Raw genomic sequence first — 20387 nt, forward strand, 5'->3', positions numbered from 1 at the left:
TGATTGTCATGGGGCCCGCAAGGCTAACCCCCGCTCTAGCGAGGAAAAATGGCCTTAAAACGATCATTCATTCATTTTCATTCAGTGGTGAGAAAATGAATAACAACATGACTAATAAAATTAATGAATTGAAGGGAGAGATTAATCATAAAATGGATTCTCAGAGTGATCGATTGGAGGGACACATTGAAGGAATGGGAATTAAAATTGATGAATGTACGAGTAAATTGAGGGAAGGACGAACGAATGGTGCCGATGGGGCCCAGGAGAAGCCAAGGGTGGCAGAAATTCGATCTGAACGGGGGGAATTCAAATTGGGAATGGAGGAGAGTATGGCCCATGCAGATGTGCACGAGGCTCAGGAGCCGGGAATGGCAATTATATTAAATTTGGAAGGAAATGGGGAATGCGTACAGGTAGATGTGGAGTGTCAACAGGTAAATGGACGATGTTTCCCACATCGTGGCCTGGAGGTGTATCAGGGCAGGGTGGATGCCCCAACACATCAACAGGGGATGGATTTGAATCCTTGCTGTGCCAGGGCGGTGGTTCAGAGCAACAGGGGGTAGATATATTGGGGGTCCGTGTGATGGAGCCGGACCATGTATTTATTGATCAAGACCTGTCGGAGCCGGAATTGATGGGGAATGATGATGGAAATGATTTGATCCAGCGGCTGGAGACCTGTGACAGTACCATCGGGGAGGACGGTGCTCAGGCCCAAAGGAGCTTCGGGGAGGAGGTGAGTCGGTCCGAGGAGGAGGTTGAGGTGACCGAGGGGACCCTCACCGTGCACTCTGATTGGGCAATGGAGGCTCCGAAATTACAGAACCATTTGGGGGAGTGTTTTGGCTCCGGGCTGGATTTGGACATTGGAGGATCGGGAGATCGAGCCTCTGGAGATTTGGTCCCCGTAGGGAATTTGGACCAGCTGCAGGGAGGGGCAGAACAACCTGTGGTGGGGGTTGTTACCAGCAGCTGCGGTTTGGGATGGGAGATACAAATTGTTAAAAGTAAATTTAAAGTTAAATGGAAATGGGAATTTGATCTGGAGCAGCCTTGGTTGGAGTTGGTCCGCGGACTACGGGATTTGGACCAGGGGAGGTCAATGGTGATGGCCTCGGGCAAAATTTTCCCCTTTCAAAATTTGGGAATGCCAGCCAGCTGGGAGGCTGGGCTGGCGAGATTTGGACGTGGGGTCCAGCCATGGGTGTTGTGGTACAACCTGGGCCCCACGGGGGGTCTGGTGGAGTATGGCGTCCTTTGTCCGTCGGGGCGCCGGCCGAGCGTGTGGCTCGGGCCGGTAGGGTCACGGGACCCTTGGGGGGGTTAAGACCTCCAGGGGGGTCCGAGGTGGTTTCTCAAGCCTGGGATGGCAGATATTGAGGACCACTAGGGGAAGGTGTTGTGGGTCGTGCTTTGGTGGTGGCATTGCGGATGGCCAACTTGGGCCTGATGTGGTGACCACCTGGGCATGCGGCCTGACACCCTCCTCCTGAGACTCTGGGACAGCCAGCATGTGGTGACCTGCCATGCTGTGCTGGGCTATGGACGCGGGTCGAACCGAATGGACAGGGATGGATTATAGCCTGCTGGACAACCATTGGAGCATCTGTGGAACATGATGGTGTGTGAATGATCTTCCACAGATGTCTCATTATGATTTGTGGACTCTCAGTTTGGGAAGAGAGCCATGGGAATGTGATCGGGAATGTGTAACGTGCCGAGTATATGGGCCATGCTCGGCTGGCATGTGTATGGCAAAGCATCTTTCTTTGGTGAGGTTAGGAAAATGTGAAAAAATGTTTGGCACGGCTAATCTGAGGGTTAGATGCTAATCTAAGGGTGAATTTTGAAATGTCATGGTGGTCACTGACATCAGTGGCACCATTATTGATCCAGGTGTGTGTAGACCAAAGTGTTGGAGGCTGTGATAAAAATTGATAGGGTAGCAGGACACAGCCTTCAACTGGTTGCGGGGGCGACTGTGTTGATATTTGGGACGCGGAGTCATGGGGATGTGGTTGGGTAGTCTGGGGGTCAACGTGGTGCTATGGGTGTCCGAGGTTTGTGGACCATGTCTTCTGGGGGGGTCTCCTGGTGGAGCATGGCTGTCGACTGGTCCTTGGTGTGGTCAAGTGTGGGTGGGCACTGGGGGCTGCATGTGTTCGGACTGGTGGAAGATGTGGAGGTGCAGGGGTCGTGGCTGTTTGGATGCCACCCACTGCGACCGTGCCCCCCGGGTCCGAGGCCTTGGGAATGGCGGTGTTGGCAGCAGGTGCTCACCACATTGGCCAGCTGGGGCTAGTGCAGCTGTGTTCCTCACAGGGGGGCCGAAGGATGGATGGTGGGTCGCACCCTTGTGGACACTCATGTGCCATGTTGGCGTTTTGACTGCCCATCTTGTCTTATGACCCTTGCATGGTAGAGGTGCGGAGCTGTCGTAGCCACAGGTAGTTGTGTCGTGATAATCACTGCTGGATGCGGATCCACACACCTGCCAGTATTGTGGGGACAAAAGTGAATTTTGGTGAAAATTTGGTCGTCCCAATAAGAAATTTTGGGATTTTTGAGGGTGGATGGCACTTTGGACCTGACCAACCGGAAATTACCTGCACATCAAGGTAGAGGGGAAGGTGTGTGTGTCCACAGGTACAGATCAAGCTCTGAGGAGCGATGCCTGCGGCCCCCCATCTGCGGCAGTTACCCCTGGCAGCCAGTGGTATCTGGAAATTGGAGCTCGTCGGTGGAGGGTCTGGTTGGGCGCCGTGGGGTAAGGGAGACTCCCGGCGACCCGTGTAGCTGCGCTGAAGCAGGAGGCAACGGAGCCTGGTGTGTGGAGACCCTCACCGGCGGGGTAATGGCGGAAAGGGCCATTTGGCTGTCACAGAGCCAAGAGGTAAAGGGGTGGGGGGGGGGCAATGAACTTGTGAGTCGGTTGACTTGTGTTTGGGACTGCAGGCACCACAGCCTGAAGTGCCCCCACCATCTTACTTGTGCGGTACCTCCCCGCTGCCTAATAGAAAGAAACGCACACACATGTATACAACATCAATGCCATGGTCCTGCAGGGGGGTGTAATCAGTACGTGCTTCGTAAAGATTTTGTGTGCAAGGATTTTTGGAATTAGAATGAGTGGATAAGGGGTTTGTATCGAATGAATGAGGGCGAAATCCACTGAGCCATGTCACTCACCTGTAACACCTGGACAGGGCCTGTGGAAATTTAGGGGTGCATTAGGATGGCCCCACAGGTAAGGTTGCGTCTTGTGGCATCCACCGGGGGACGCGGTCTGTAGACTGGGGTTGCACAAATGTTTATTGGAAGTTTTGAATTTTTGAATAAGGATAAGTTTGTGGTTAAGTTAGTTTTGTGTGTTGTTTGTTTCCTCCTACCACAGGAGCTACCAACGAAATAATTGTGCATATTTGCATGATGGTAAGGGGATTACCTTGTTAAGGAGAATAGGTAAGTAGCTCCGGCTCACTTCCCACAGCCCTCCTGATTTATTTCATAGGTTAATTAAGTGTGAGACAGTAAGTGTTAAGACTGGAATGGTAGTGCCTGCAGTGAACCTTGCAGGAGCTATGGTTCCAAGGGGTGCAGGGGGGCCAGACTGTGTTATGAATTTGGGTAGAGCAATATCTAGAGCCAGATAGATCTGAATAGGTAACGTGCTTCAACTGTTGTGATAGGGAATCTACCTGTAATAAGTTCTGTGTTTTTAGGCGGTTTGTCGGGGTAAGAGTATACCTGTGAACATACAAGGATGTTCGTGTGTTAAATAGTTGTATGGATTAAGAAGAGACCCCTGTGTGTCAGACCTGGTAATCATTCCTTTGTCCCTTATGGCAACGCATACTCATATAAACACTTAGATAGGTCCTTAGTGCAATATTAAATCATTCCCCTTCCCTTACAATGAACTTAGAAGAAGACCGCCAGGAAGCCAGAGCGGGGCACAGCCGGATGGCCGCCGCCAGCCGCACCACCAGCTGGCCTAGCAACATCGCATGAGATGAGCTGTAACTACGCCACAGGGAACGTGTGATTGGTTGGCGCAGAAGGCGCGAGCCGTGAACCAATCAGCGCGGAAGGCGCAAGAAGGTTCGGGAGACGGCGGGAAGCTACGAGGCTCTGGTTCATAATGCGCCAGAACTGACGTCACATGCCAGGTTTCAAAAGGCTTCGCTGGCAGGATTCTGGAAGCTTCGCTCTAGGGGATTGAGTCATGCTGACGGTTCGCGCTTGGATTGCGGCGTACCGAGGCTTCGCTCTTGGTATTGAGTTGTGCTGGCCCTTCGCTTGTCGTTGTTCGTCCTTGGCTCTTGGCTCTTCATCTGGAGAGGCCCTGGTGGTCGTGGATTCGCCATCTTCGTGGTGCTTGGAGCGGTGTTCGGTGCTTTTGGTGCTGTGAGCGAACGGACCTCGTGGGCGGTCGACGAGGAGCCTGGAGTGGGGCGTTGGCTCGGGCCTGGCGGAGTGCATGGGTGAAGCGGACGGAGGGTTTCCTCGCGCCGATGCTTGGAGCCGCGTTGGACGGTGGACAAGACTGCAGACAGTTAAAACGCACCACATTTCACACGTACACGACGGACAGTTATTTTTGCAATTCATTCCCCTGTCTCGTATTTGGAAGTCGCTGTGCGGGATCCCGATTTAGGACATTTTATTACCGGCGCGTATTTCCCTGTCCCGTGATTCCTTGTAAATAAATCCTTGTATTATTTTCCATTTCCTTTTTCACCCGGATTCCTGTTTGAGTTTGTTAGCCTCTCCAGATAATTGCTTCCGCCTCTTCTTCTTCACTTTTCCCCCGTGCTTTTATAGTCGAATCTGAGTTGGTCGTCGCCTCAATTAAATCCGTTTGGTCATTCGCGAGCCCTGATATTAACCGGAGGGTATTTGCACGACAATACATATATATATATATATATATATATATATATATATATATATATAATTTTTTACAAGATAATTAAAAATGAAAAGCTGAAATGTCTAATAACTCAGCCCATAAGTATGCAACACCTTTGCTATGACACTCCCAATTGAGCTCAGGTGCATCCAATTTTCTTTGATCATCCTTGCGAGGTCTCTACAACTTGTTTGGAGTCCACCTGTTGCCAATTCAATAATTGATTGGACACGATTTCGAAAGAAACACACCTTTCTACATGAGGTCCCACAGCTAACAGTGCATGTCAGAGCAGAAACTCTACCATGAAGTGCATGGAACTGTCTGTAGAACTCCGAGATAGAATTGTGAGGAGACATAGATCTGGGGAAGGGTATAAACCAATTTCTAGAGTGTTTAGAGTTCCCAAGAGTACAGTGAGCTTCATCATTAGGAAATGTAAAGAATATGTAACTACCCAGACACTTCCTGGAGCTGGCCGCCCGACGAAACTGAGCAACCGGGCAAGAAGGACTTTGGTCAGGGAAGTGACCAATAACCCAATTCATACATTTTCATTTTAATATGATATCTGGTCAGATTTCAAGATATATTCCAAAGTGTGAAAAATAAATATAGCATTTCATATATTGTTTATGCACACAATAATACAAATAAAGTTTCTGCATTGATAGAACTGGAGATGGAATTAATAGTTGACAGGACTGAAGGTATAAAAGCATGTCGATTTACTTTTCATAACTAAAGATGAACAATATACACTCACAAGTCATTGTTGCAATAATCTATCCACATTATAATAATAATAATGCATTTATTTTATATAGCGCTTTTCAGGAAGCCCAAAGACGCTATCAAAGACATTGATATGAAAAATTATTAAACATGTTCAATAAAATTAATTTGGTATAAATAGTTTCAATTCTCCTAACACACGTGATGCTTGTGAAACACAGAGGTTTGCGACAACAATGACGACATAGACATGTAAATGCAGACTGCAAACGATGAACTCATCATTCTTTCATTCATTCATGGATATACATATGTTCAAGTGTTTGTACGTTTGTACGTTATTCTTTCACGGCCGAACCATAGCACCTAGAGCCCCAATTTTTTGCTTTAGTTTCTTCAGAATGTCGGCAAGGCTTTGAGCTACCACATGGTGGCCTTGTCGTCTGTTTTGAGGCCACCAAGTGCCACTATCAAGTGTATATTAAGATGTGCAGTCAGTTAGTGCTGCAGACCGGCCCACAAGCAGAAGGTAACCACCATGAGGCCAATAACTCCATAGCTCATCAATTTCCAACACGTCCCGAAATCACCACCGGGAAAAGCTCACCCAGCCGGGCACTGCCGGGAATGCCCCCTCCCCACTCCCTCTCCTGGGCAGTGCCGGATTGCCCTTGCTAACTCATTGTAAAAGGAAGAATAAATAACCAGCATTCTATATCATAGACTTTGAGTATATCATTTAAAATAAATTATTATTCTCCATATACAGGGTCTCTGTATTCTGCATACCAGCAATGGTACCTGCCCTACGGGCAGGGCTTCAGTTGGGAGGCCCAAATGAAAAGGCAAAATATCAGAAATTTAAGGCTTTTTTTATTTTAAACGATTTATATAAACATCCGTTGAATCACATCACATGCAAATCATCAAAATCTAAACAGTATTTGTAGAATTTCAATAAAAGCCGCATCACTTCATATCGGTAAATATTATTCCATCATGTTTGGAAAAACTGGAAAATTGGAAAAATTGAAAAAATTGGGAAATTGGGGGGAAAATTGGAAAAACAATATAGCCTATTTTACTCCAGGGGGTCCCAGGATTACCCACCCAAAATTTCGTTGCGATCGGTTCAGCCGTTTTTGCGGTACCTGGGAACAGACAGACAGACAGATGTTTGGTGAATTATAGTAAGATTATTGCTCCACCACCGAATTTGGACTGAGGTTTTGTTTTCACCCATGTTTGTTTGTTTGTCTGTTTGTTTCTGTGAGCACAATATCTCAAAAAGTTGTGGACGGATCTAGACGAAATTTGGTGGATGAGTTGTGTATGTGACAAGAACAAGCTGATTATATTTTGGTTAGGTAATGGATGCATATCCGGACTATCAGTGGGATCCAAAACGTAAAATTTTCAGCCTGTCGGAGGTACAGTATGTGCTCTACCCAGTGACATTGTCGTTATTATTATTATTATTATTATTATTGTTATTATTATGAATGATGATGATGTACCTGCCCTACACGGTACAGTATGTGCTCTACTCAGTGACATTGTCGTTATTATTATTATTATTGTTATTATTATGAATGATGATGATGTACCTGCCCTACACGATACAGTATGTGCTCTACTCAGTGACATTGTCGTTATTATTATTATTATTATTATTATTGTTATTATTATGAATGATGATGATGTACCTGCCCTACACGGTACAGTATGTGCTCTACTCAGTGACATTGTCGTTATTATTATTATTATTATTATTATTATTATTATTATTATGAATGATGATGATGTACCTGCCCTACACAGAGTTTCAGATCTGCCGAAGCAGTTTATTTGGCTGTAGTTAGAATGCAGGACAAGTAATCACTCTGTCATGCAGGATACTCGACTGAGGGTGCAAAACTTTGGTATTTGCCCAGGGAGCCGGTAACAACTTACCTCTTTTTCACGAACGGCACAGTGGTGTCTTTAGCATCCACCAGCTAATGTTAGGAGATGGGATTCCCAGTTTTATGTCCATGCGATGGACGGCGCACACATTGATGCTTTGCGTTACCTGTGAAACACCAGGATGACAGTTCATAGTTGTGTCAAGATTCAAACACAGGCTAGACAGTTCAGAGGTGAGTGTGCATACCTCTTGGCTATATTGCAAACTCTATTATTAAAGGATAGTCATATAATAAGCAACAAGTGTAATGCTAATATACAAACATTATCTATTTGCTTGAAGTGGCATTTGACAGCCTTTTTTTGATGCAGGATGCAATGCCGATGCATCTTTCCACAGGCACCTGCTCGCTCAAGGAGGAGAAAATCACTGCACTGGCTCATCGAGTCGGCATCAGCTTTGTAACATACAGGTACTTCCATTGGCTTCTCATCTCTTTCTGTTGTCACCTCAACATCCCACCTATCTGGTACTTCCAAACGATTGTGACTCAGCACGCAGGTTGAAACGAATTTGGTGTTAACCAGACAAGTTCAACCAGATTGGGATTTGCTTCAAAATGGTGCAAATGATCTAAGCGTTTGAGTGTAGCATCCTACTTTAATCGACACGACACTACTTTTTGGCACAGGGTCCCATCAGTTTGTTGGGTGGGAGGATTTCTGGCTCAATGTCACATGTATAGGGCAGTTTTACTAACAGACGGTTTGTCATCTGCTTTCCATTTGGCTTGTGTTTGGTACATCTGTTTCGTTTTTCATCTCACATTTTCCAATGGCCATCGGTCTTGGTGGTCTGTGCATGGCTAACATCTTACCACTCGTGGTTTTAGCTCCAGTACCCACTGTAACATGGTGGACCAGTACAATCGCATGGCTTGAACGAGTCGGACGTCTTGCCACTCGGGTTACTGATTTGTTTGCGATGACGTCCTTTGGTTGGCCCTTTCCACAAGGGTCTAATTCCTGAGTCAAGTTCAGCGGGTAAATCCTCTGCGAGTAGAAGCTTTTACGCAAGCAGCTGCAGCCTGGTCACCGTGTGGACACTTGGCACCAGGAAAATACTTGTGCTGGCGGGAAATCGATAAGGTCTGCAAAATATCACTCTTCGGATCCTTTTGGCTCCAGCTCTTTGAACACAAGAAGATAGTTTTTAACAATTTGTACTACAGTATTCGAACCTGCAGTCAAGTCAAAATGACTTTCCACATTGTCTTTATGCCCTTTCAATGTGCACAATGTGAGAAAGGTTGACTGGTATTTGAGGCATACTGCGAATGATAATGCGCTGCCATCACCCAGGTTGGCGTGTGCATATGTTACCTTATATTACATCTCATAGGATATAATGAGACAAAAATGAATGACGTTGGATACATATGCATGTGTTCCTCACAAGCAGACCTGCCCTCCAAACAGCCGGAGCTTCCGCGTGGAGCAATGCTCTGTGTTCAACTCGAAGGCTTACGATGGGAAGTACTTTTCCTGGATACCGTTCTACCCAGGTAAGACTAATTAATCCTGAATGGTTTTGATTCATTGCAATTATCTCGTGCAATGACACTTTTACATTTGTTTCATTTATATAGCAGAGCATCTTGGATACGTCATTTACAAAGCAAAGCATCTGGTAGTCGGACAACTTTATTTGTACTTGCACTTTCAGGTGGTGTATGCATCACTGAGCAATCTCTTTATTTACAAGTTTGTGAAGAAACATTTCAACAGCGCTGACTATGTACGTTTCATCAATACATTTGTTTTCCCCACATTCTCTATCTTCCTGTCCATTGTCTTCCCCTGCTCTACCCTCTCTACGGACGGTCTGCAGATGACTACATTAACATCTCCAACAAGCCGTGCGATCTGCAGTGCACAACAAGTGATGGGGAGCGACAGCTGACTGCACGTGCACGTGACGGGACCTCATGCAAGGACCGCAGCACACAGGGTGTCTGCATCGCTGGCAGGTGCGAGGTAAGAGGGACCTTGCATTGCAGAGCTCCACAGGTAGAAACAAAAATCGACCTGAGGATTGATTCTCATTCCTCGAGTAGATACATGTGAATTGTAAGTACTTTAGGCTTTTGGAAGAAAACACGAAGCAGGAGGTCGACCGATGCCTCATCCACATTCTGCCGACGAGTTACAGTTTCATCACCATGTTTCTGGATGCATTTTTTTGCGACCAATATGAAGCAACTCAGTAAGGCACATCATGATACCCCTCTTCTGTTACTCCTTTAGAGTCTAACATGGTTTTGTAGGTTCTCAAGATGATGTCCGAGATGTCGATCCTTGCATTTATTAATAGGTCTTCATGTGAAGAACGAGCAACATATCTGCCTTGACATTTTCTGTGCACCCTGTGTCATTAACCGAATGCTTTGTGCGTGTTCCATCTCATATCGATCATTGCCATCACATGTTCATAACTGGAATGGTACTCGGTAGAGCGCATACCTATTGTTTGGCAGATCAGGCTGAATATGTTTTGTGTCCCACTGATAGGCCGGATCTGCGTTTGGACCTCAACCAAAATCGAATTGGCTTGTTCTTGTCACCAACCCAACTCATCCACCAAGTTTTGGCATAATCCGTCCATAACTTTTTGAAATATCATGCTATACAGTATATTGTTTTTGGCCCCTTCCCTCAATGGTGAAGAATCACAGAAAAAATAAAAATAATTCTCGTATTCAGATCCGGGTCTTCACCAAATCGAAGCAATTCGTTCTTGTCAAACACCCAAGCTCTCCACAAACCTACGTTATAATCCGTTCATAATCTTTTGAGAATGCTATATATCATTTTCGTCCCTATCTCTCAATATTTGGCCCTGTTAATATTAAAAATTATTTGGCCCGATTAAAAATCTCAAAATTTGGCACTATTTAAAAATCAAAGTATCCGGATCCTCACCAACCTATCCACCAAATTTTATCGGAATCCATGTACAACTGTTTGAGACATCCTGCTCACAGACAGACAGACAAACAGATGGGGCTGAAAACATAAACTCTGTCCACCTTCTGTGGCTGAGGTAATAAAAGGGGTATGCAAGATGCTTAAGTGAGATAAATAACATTTCCCATGAGAATGTCCCAAAGCTTTTGGTACATTGTCAATACTAGTGGGCATGCCACACCCACACACACACCTTCAGTGTGTTGTGGCACGTTATTGGAAATAGAACCACCTTTATAGGCCTTTTTCCCCGCAGAGCAGGGGTTGGCCTTTTTTGGGCACCATGGTCCCCTTTTTCAAGCAATGTTTTATGGCCGGATGCCCTTCCTGCCACCAACCCAAAGAGCATTTTAGCTCTTTCACGAGCCTCGACTGTATTAAAAAACAAAAAAACACCCTGTTAGTCACCTCTTGCGACACACAGGGAATTACCAGTGCGCTGGTACTCAATTTGCCGACCTTGGAAGGATGACAGGCTGAATCAACCTCCCCCCCCCCCCCCCCCCCGGCGTTAATTCAGCAATCGACCAGGATTCAAACCCAGGATCCTAGGATCTCAAGCCGGCACCCTAACCGCAGAGCCAACACCAGGCCACGTTATTGGAAATTAACTCCATAATTTTTGTCATCTTTGAAATAATTTTTTATTGATTACAACATATCATACTCCATATCATAATTTTGAGAATGTACCATTGTATTATGACAGAAGATATGCAGTGTGTGTATATATATATATATATATATATATATATATATATATATATATATATATACACACATATATACAGACTTGGCATTTAATATGGAATATTTTTTTTGTGGGGGTGAACTTACTTTTCAAGATGACTTAGAACCAAAAGTTCATTGGAATTATGTTGAAATTATTCTAGATTTTGTTAATGTGACCTAAGAAACAAAAACCACATTTGACATTTCGAAGCAAATAAATTGATCCTTGAAAGTGATGTAAACTGATATCGAACTCAATTCACGGACAGTACTGTGTTAAACTTCTGTGCGTTTTCCAGAAGTATCTCTTTATTTTGCACATTAGCCAAAAATTTTTTTAACAAAAACAAAAGTTAAATTACGACTGGGATTACGGACAGTAAAATTACAGTTCAGTACTTCGTGTAACCCCCACGAGCATTCAGGAGAGCACGTACTCGTTGAGGCATGCTGTTCACGAGATTTGCCAAGGTTTGGAGAGGAATCGCTTGCCATGCAGTTACAATAGCCTGCTGCAATTCATGCACAGAGGCAGGCTGCTGGTCCAAGTTGTCGATTTGACGCGTTAATTCTGCCCACAAGTGCTCTATCGGATTCATATCCGGGGACATGGCAGGCCACTCCATATGCTCTACACCACGGTCAGCAAGAAAGTGTTGGATCATGCGAGCACGATGAGGCCGTGCATTGTCATCTTGGAAGACAAAGTTTCCTCGAAAGGCTGCACGAACAAATGGAAGCAATGTTTCTTCCAGAATGGCCCTGTGCTTGAACTGGTTCAGGTTTCCATTCAGAACAACCAGGTCAGTTTTGCCCCCTGCATGAAAAGCAGCCCAAACGGTCACCCCACCACCTCCAGCCTGAACTCTTGGCACTATACAATCTTCGTTGTAGGCTTCATGCACTTGTCTGCGCAATCGGACGTGGCCATCTTGACGATAGACCAGAAATCTAGACTCGGCACTGAAGATCACGTGATTCCAGTGTCCTGGCTGCCATTGACGGTGCTCTCTGGCCCACTGCAATTGGCGCTGGTGGTGTTGTCTGGTCAGACGTGGCTTTCTCAGGGGACGCCTGCACGATAGCCTGCCTGAACCAGTCGTTGGTTGACTAGCCTTCTGGATACAGGCACATTTGTCAGTTGCTGCCACTCAGCCCTAAGCCGATTAGCTGACTTGGTACGGCCATTGCGGACTAACCAGTGCAGCTGGCGATCATCCCTCCTTGTGGTCCTGCAGGGACGTCCTGGCCTCGGTATTGGAGTAGGGACACCCCTCTGAGCATTTCGTTTAGGATATTTGACACCTGACCTTGACTGATGCCATACTGCCAAGCAATAGCACGCTGTTTCATGCCGGAATTTCGTAAAGCCACCACTATATGACAAACAGCATTGTCGAGTTGACGGACCATCTCCAGGGGAAGCGGCAATAACTTTTGTAGACGTGCAGCAGTTGTTTTCCACTAATACAGAACGCAACAACCCTTATATACCCGATTGTGAAGCCAAATCGTCAAATGTACCTGTCCATACATTTTGTCACGCCACCTGTGATATAATCCTGTTATTGACTTCTTGCTGTGACAGACAATCAGTGACATGGTTCTTTTAACAAAGAAATCACCGAAGCATAAAATAAACTCACTAGATTGATATACCGAGTTCAGAAAGTAAACCAAGTCAAGAAGAAGAAAAAAATCCATATTAAATGCCAAGTCTGTATATATATATATATATATATATATATTGTTATGAATTTGGGTAGAGCAATATCTAGAGCCAGATAGATCTTTATAGGTAGGTATCCGACTGTCGTGACAGGGAATATAAATAAATATATAACCACCTTTAGAGGCCATTTTTCCCCGCAAAGCGGGGGTTGGCCTTTTTCGGGAACCGTGGTTGTTGTTGTGTTTTTTGGTCCTCTTTTTGAAGCAACGTTTTACAGCCGGATGCCCTTCCTGACGCCAACCCTTTTTGCTGCCTTTAACGACAAACAGGGAATTACCAGTGAACTGGTACTCAATTAGCCGACCTCGGAAGGATGAACAGGCTGAGTCAAACCCCCTGGCGTTAATTTAGCAATCGACCGGGATTCGAACCCAGGATCCGAGGATCCTAAGCCGGCACCCTAGCCGCTAGCCCAACACCAGCGTACCTGTCGTGACAGGGAATGTACCTGTAATTTCTATGTTTAGTCCGGTTTGTCGGTATAAGCTGTATTGATGTCCCCGCTACGAGGGAGCAGGGCGTGCTAAATAGTGTAGGGATTATGGTTAAGATTTCTTTGTTTGTCGTCCCCTCTGTCGTCAAACATGTGTCCCTTATGGCAACGCACTCATATAAACACTTAGATAGGTCCTTAGTGCAACATTAAATAATTCCCCTCCCTTACCACAACGACTTTGGAAAACAGGCAGGAAGCCAGGCCGGTTTTATGGCTGTGAGGTGTTTTTATTACGTGTTTTATGGCTGTGAGGTGTTTTTATTACGTATTTGATGGCTGTGAGGTGTTTTCAATTTCGTGGTGGTGAGGTGTTTTTAATTTTGTGGTGGTGAGGTGTTTTATGGCTGTGAGGTGTTTTAAATTACTTGGTGGTGAGGTGTTTTGAATTACTTGGTGGTGAGGTGTTTTGAATTACGTGGTGGTGAGGTGTAATCGTCCCAAACTTCCAGTCTGCACCTACCCCTCCCCTATGTGTGCTGAGGGGTTCTTTCTTGAAAAAAAAACATTCAACCTAAATCTATATATATAAAACACAGTTTGTGTGTGTGTGTGTGTGTAATGTTACCGATAGACTCCGAAACGGAGAGGCTCACGTGCTTGATATTTGGCATAGACATGTCCATTGAGGCTGGGACGAACATGGCCGAGACCATATTTGACGAGATCCATATTTTTTATTCATATTTACCTCAGCGCATTTCAGCGAAGTACCCGCTAATCTCAGTCGGTGCCAGAGCGAGCTGATTCGCTCAGAGCGATCACGTGATGTTCCATCCCGTCACACGTCTGCACGTAATTCAGGGCGAAAAGCGATGGCGTTTTTTCACCTTTTAGTATCCCTAACTTAAGGTTCATCTGTGAAAAAATTTAAAAGAAGCTAATTTCAACTGATTTGGGTAGGTATGGGTATGGACAACTACCAAAAATAAGTAAGGAGGGAAAGGGGTTGGGGAAACCTTTTTATTAGAGGTCAAAAGTCATTGACCTCTGCCTAAATCATATAAAATTGTATTTCAGCAACAAAATATGGTATATAGATGATCTTGGTGTCAAAATGCACAGGATTACGAAAGAAGATGACATAGAATAATGACTGACCCATGGAACCAATTACTGACCTCCGAAAATGAGGTCAAAGGTCAAAAATAGACGTCTTATCACCAAAATATCATATCAAATATCATATTGGTAACAGTAACAGAATTATACGAAGATACAAACTAAATATGAAATGGATTCTTCACCACCAAAATACGAGGTTAATGGTCAAAATAAGCAGGGGGGGGGGGGGGGTAAAGTTCATTAGTGTCAAATAGTTTGTGTATGTAAAGTATATGTGAATTTATAATCAACAATTTGCAGAATACTACTCACAACTTAGAACTTACAGTATCTATCGGCAACAACAAATTAATAATACTCAGTCTGTTTCCTCTTCATCGCTACCAATTTCTTCTTCTGCATCTATGCTATCTGTTCCATTGTCGCCATGCCCACAGCACACTCCACATGCAGATACACACGACATGCGAGCTTTCATGCAGCTGCATCTCATTGTTTGACATTGCCTCTCCCCTTCCTTGCAGTTGCAACAAATTACTTTCAGAAGGTTGTCTGGCGCGATACCAACAGATAGCATTTTTGGTCTGAGTTTTCTGTTGGAATCTAACTCCCATCCTCTTCCTTTGGGATCAAGAATAGAGGTGTCAAGATGCTTCCATACCACAACTTGAAGATGGACACGAAGGGAATGTTGAGCTGTTGCATCTTCCGTTGGTGGTAGGCGGTCAGGATCGATTTTGCCCTTGGCTGCTTGCTTCTTGAACTTCATGTAGCGAGACTTTTCTAGGGGAGTATCCCCACAGCCATATGTGATCTGCATGGCTTTTAATCCAGCTGTTCGAATTATGGAGTCGGTTGAAGTGGGACTTGTGAATGCAGTAATGACACTGGCAGGAAATCTGCATTTGTAGAGAGCACATTTGGTATGTCCATGAATGCATGAAACAGTGTCGTTTCCAGACCAGCCATACTTGAAGAGGAACTCTTCTTTGTCTCCGATGTGTATGCTAGAGATGTCGTAAAGACCACCAAAATCTGCTTGTAAATAGAAATTAGTACAGTGGATAGGCCTATGATAGCAGAGCAATATCAAAATATCAGTGTCCTGGGCGACAACAACAACTGGGGATTTAACACTTGCGACCAAGTCCATTGCAGACCTAACAATCAGCGTGTCACCATCATCTTTTGCTTGGCGTACATACAGTGATATTGTGGCTTGCCATCTCTGCAGATATCATCATGATTAAGGCTCCTTTGTTCTTCTCATTTGCCAGGAAAACCTCTCTGTCACATGATATAGTCAATTCCGGTGTGACCCTCATGTCCGGAGAAACCTTCTTCCCAGCCATCCGCCGCATATGTTCATGGTCTTTCGTTGATGATTCCTCCCCGTAGCCATCAAACACTACAGTAGCATCCTTGAATTTGTTGTCAACATATCTGACATATGTATCAACTATAGTCTTGATGGTTGCACCGCTGGACCACTTTACCTGATGAAGTAGCCACCCTCCATCAACAACATGCATCTTGCTGTTTATGTCCACGTCAAGTATTGTAGCTGTTTCCTTGAGCATCTTGCCAAATTCATGCTTTTTGGGTTTTCTCATCATGCGATCCATTGTGAAGAGAGATGTTGGGACCAGGGTCAGCTCAAATTTGAACATGTGTTCGATCCCTTCATCTCTCTCTGCCATGAAAATCAGTCTATTGAAAAGAAGGGTCTTTTCGATGTAGATCCTCTTGTCGCCTACCTTTACTTTCTTCTGAAGTTCAGCCAGATTTTTGCATTTCTTTGCCGTCTTCATGCTCTTAACCGGTGACTCATTATCAAGATCCTTTTGCATTTCATGGCCTATCCTCACTGCATCATCACAGTTGACAATTGACTTGTCGGTAGTTATTACTCCACTAGACAGCGAAGTAATGGTGTTGGGGTCTTTTACCTGAAATGAAAAATGAAATATTATTTTACATAGCTAAGATGATAAGTAAATGTTCCACAAATAGTAACTGAAATGTGGAATGATTTCTGTGCTACTATCAGTAAATGAAACAGATCTATACTAACCTCTATGAAGGGGTTATGAGTTGAAAACCATGCAGAAATCAACTTGACGTGCTGGCTGTCTTTCTCTAGACGCTTTGCCCCAAGGTCTGTGTGGGTCCTCTTACTCCGCTTTCCACCAATCATTTCTTCCATCAGGTCCCCCAGAAGCTTGAGATGTGAAAACGTACCAGCCCATACTTTCACAGAGCTCTCGTTGTGCCTTCCTCTTGTTAAGCCTCCATTTGACTTGGCTTTCCGCATGTGTCTCTTTGATTGTCTGGTCAGAAAATTGTCCAGAAAATTGCTCATCGCTGTAGCGTGTTGTGTGATTCCAATCGCTGAAGCTCTTCCAGCTCTGTAGCTTTCCTGCTTCTGAAAAGTCCTCACTACATATTTCACATATATCCATCCTGGTAATTTTGTTATTTTACAGTATTGTTCCAAAGGCCTCAGGGAACTTTTGGGACATCTCACCTGCACTGGGGTAGTCAAGGTACATGTAGGCTAGCTAGGTTTTCTCAGTAATCACTCCTGAAACAAAGACAAAACAAAGACTTCATTCATGCAATATATAGTGTTTTAGTCTAGGGTCAATGACATTTGATCCAAGAAAGGTAATTTCCCCCTCCCCCTCTGCTCTTGGAATAAATAATAACCCCCATATCCACCACGTAAGTTGAAATTAACCTCTTCGGTTTTTTTTTTTGCTCATTTTTATATAATATGGTAATTTTCCTGTTATAAATATGCCATTTTAGTGATAAAACAGCTTTTTTGACCTTTGACCTCATTTTCAGAGGTCAGGATTTGGTCCAAGGGTCAATAATTATTGTATGTCATCTTCTTTCGTAATCCTGTGCATTTTGACACCAAGATCATCTATATACCATATTTTGTTGCTGAAATACAATTTTATATGATTTAGGCAGAGGTCAATGACCTTTGACCTCTAATAAAAAGGTTTCCCCAACCCCTATCCCTTCCTTACTTTTTTTTGGAAGTTGTCCATACCCATACCCACCAAAATCAGTTGAAATTAGCTTCTTTTAAATTTTTTCACAGATTGGCTAATATATGGCTAATTTAGGGTTACTATTTATGCGATCGTGTTTTGTGTCGATTTTGTGCGATATGAATGAAATTTTAAATTAAATTCGTGTTTACGAATTCGAATACGAAGGATTTCCCCTTTCCCCTCTTCGATTTCGAATACGAATCGAATACGCTGCTTGAGTCGAGAGGGCGAATGTACGGGTTGGGAATGTACGGGTCTCCCTTCCCCCGCCCGGCAACGCCGGTACTGGAGGGCCGTGGGTCACAGGATCGGTGAGTCTCCAAAATCTGCTTCGTGCTCTTGCGAAGATGCAGGACGATGTCGCGATTGTTGTGCTGCTCTCCGACCATGAGAACCTGCAACGTCATTGTTGACTGGCCCTCCCCTTCCCTCCCCCGTCCGTCCTTCCCCCTCCCTTCCCCCTCCGTCCTCCCCTCCCTTCCCCCTCCGTCCTCCCCTCCCCCTCCCCCCTCCGTCCTCCCCCTCCCCCTCCCCCTCCCGTCCTCCCCCTCCCTTCCCCCTCCGTCCTCCCCCTCCCTTCCCCCTCCGTCTCCCCCTCCCCTCCCCCTCCCTTTTCTCCTCCCCCCTCCCCCTCCCTTATCCCCTCCCACCTCCCCTTTCCCTCCCCTTTCCCTCCCCCCTCCCCCTCCCCTTTCCCCTCGCCTCCCTTTTCCCCTCCCCCTCCCTTTTCCCCTCCCCCTCCCTTCTTCCCTCCCCCCCTCCCCTCCCTTTTCCTCCCCCTCCCTTTTCCCCTCCCCCCTCCCCCTCCCTTTTCCCCTCCCCTCCCTTTTCCCCCTCCCCCCTCCCCTCCCCCTCCCTTTTCCCCTCCCCCCTCCCCCTCCCTTTTCCCCTCCCCCCTCCCCCTCCCTTTTCCCCTTCCTCCCTTCCCCCTCCCCCTCCCTTTTCCCTTCCCCTCCCCCCTCCCCTTTTCCCCTTCCCCTCCCCCTCCCATCCTCACCCCTCCCCCTCCATCCCTCACCCCCCTCCCCTCCATCCCTCACCCCCTCCCATCCCTCCCCCTCCCCCTCCCATCCCTCCCCCCCTCTTCTCCCTCTCCCCTCCCTCCCCCTCTTCTCCCCTCTCCCCCTCCCCCTCCCTCTTCTCCCCTCTCCCCCTCCCCTCCCCCTCCCTCCCCTCTTCTCCCCTCTCCCCCTCCCTCCCTCTCCTTCTCCACCCCTCCCCCCTCTTCTCCCCCTCCCCCCTCTCTCCCCCCCCCTTTCTCCCCCCCTTTCTCCCTCCCCCCTCTTCTCCCCTCCCCCCCTCTTCTCCCCTCCCCCCCTCTTCTCCCCTCCCCCCCTCTTCTCCCCTCCCCCCCCTCTTCTCCCTCCCCCCCTCTTCTCCCCTCCCCCCCCTCTTCTCCCCTCCCCCCCCCTCTTCTCCCCTCCCCCCCTCGTCTCCCTCCCCCCCCCTCTTCTCCCCTCCCCCCCCCCTCTTCTCCCCTCCCCCCCGTTCCCCTCCCCTCCCCTCCCCTCTCGGCAATACCGGGTACTTCTGCTAGTTGCCTATAAAATTGTATATCACAAACACAACAAATACATTTGTGCAAAATAATTGTTTGTATTATGATTGGTGTAAATCATGACAACACAGCAACTCAGGTACAGTCATTGTCCTCAGCTAAAATAAGCCCGTACCTCAGTAACGACGCTTGGTGAGGCGAGCGCAGCGAGCCGAGCCAAGCTAGTATATATGTGTGTGTGTGTGTGTGTGTGTGTGTGTGTGTGTGTGTGTGTGTGTGTGTGTGTGTGTGTGTGTGTGTGTGTGTGTGTGTGTGTGTGTGTGTGTGTGTGTGTAACTGCTCCATTATACATTTGTAACACCTCATGTTAATATACATTTATAATATATATGAGTACACTATTGAAAGTTTGTTAGTGCTTCGTACAGTTTGGAATTCTTCTTCAGATGTTTTTCAAGAGGTGGAGATGTATCAGCAATCACTCAAGGGTGAATGGAGAGATGCATGAACACTATAATACCTTCATTTTTTTTGTATACTAATTTGCATAAACTCCTAAGTTCTTCTGATGGGAGTTGTGTTCAGCCTGTAGGCTGTGATGGCATTTTGTACTCAGCCAAGCACCTGGATAAGTGCGGCGTGTGTTCTGGAGACAGTACCAGCTGCATGCGCGTTGCCTGGAAATCTCCGTGAAGCAAGCAATAACATTGGTGAGTGTGCTGCCAGTGGTGAGAAGCAGAAGAATGTGGGTGGGTGAGAATTCGGGTAAACATGTTTCCAGGTGGGACAGGTGTAAAAGGTGATTTGATTTTTTTCCCCAACAGCGATGCAGCATTTCAGCATAACGATGCACCCACCTCGTACACAAACCCATATGAGCGTGATCCTAAAAGGAATGAAGCTGACCCCAAACACCGAGGCATATTTATTGCATGAAGAGGGGTGGCTGAATGTTCCAGAATGAAAAACCGATCTTGCTTGTGAAGGCTAGCATCTATCACATCTGTTTTAAAATTGACTTTGTAAATTGAAAATACGAGTGAGCATCGAAACAGTTGCACTTTTGGAGTAGTCACTGTTGCAAAACAAACAGAGGCCAAACTTTTTTTTATTATTCCTTTCTTTGCAGAACATGGCTGCAAGTAAGATCATTTTCTGGGGGTGCCACTGATGCAGTTCCCCCTGTAGGTTATCGCAGAATTTGTCATTTTTTG

The 20387-nt window shown here is 46.0% G+C and overlaps 1 protein-coding gene across 1 annotated transcript in view; it reads left to right on the top strand.

The window, feature by feature from the left end:
• Positions 1-589: 589 nt before the first annotated feature.
• Positions 590-20387, top strand: part of ADAMTSL2 (ADAMTS like 2) — a 123185-nt gene continuing 103387 nt past the window's right edge. Inside the window, 7 exon segments of the mRNA XM_078767006.1 lie at positions 590-710; positions 6045-6182; positions 7931-8031; positions 9021-9123; positions 9450-9595; positions 19759-19851; positions 19853-19883. Coding sequence (XP_078623132.1) covers positions 590-710; positions 6045-6182; positions 7931-8031; positions 9021-9123; positions 9450-9595; positions 19759-19851; positions 19853-19883 — 733 coding nt within the window.

Source organism: Myxine glutinosa, chromosome 13 (genome assembly GCF_964187855.1).
Source record: "Myxine glutinosa chromosome 13, kmMyxGlut1.1, whole genome shotgun sequence".
NCBI classification, from domain to species: Eukaryota; Metazoa; Chordata; class Myxini; order Myxiniformes; family Myxinidae; genus Myxine; species Myxine glutinosa.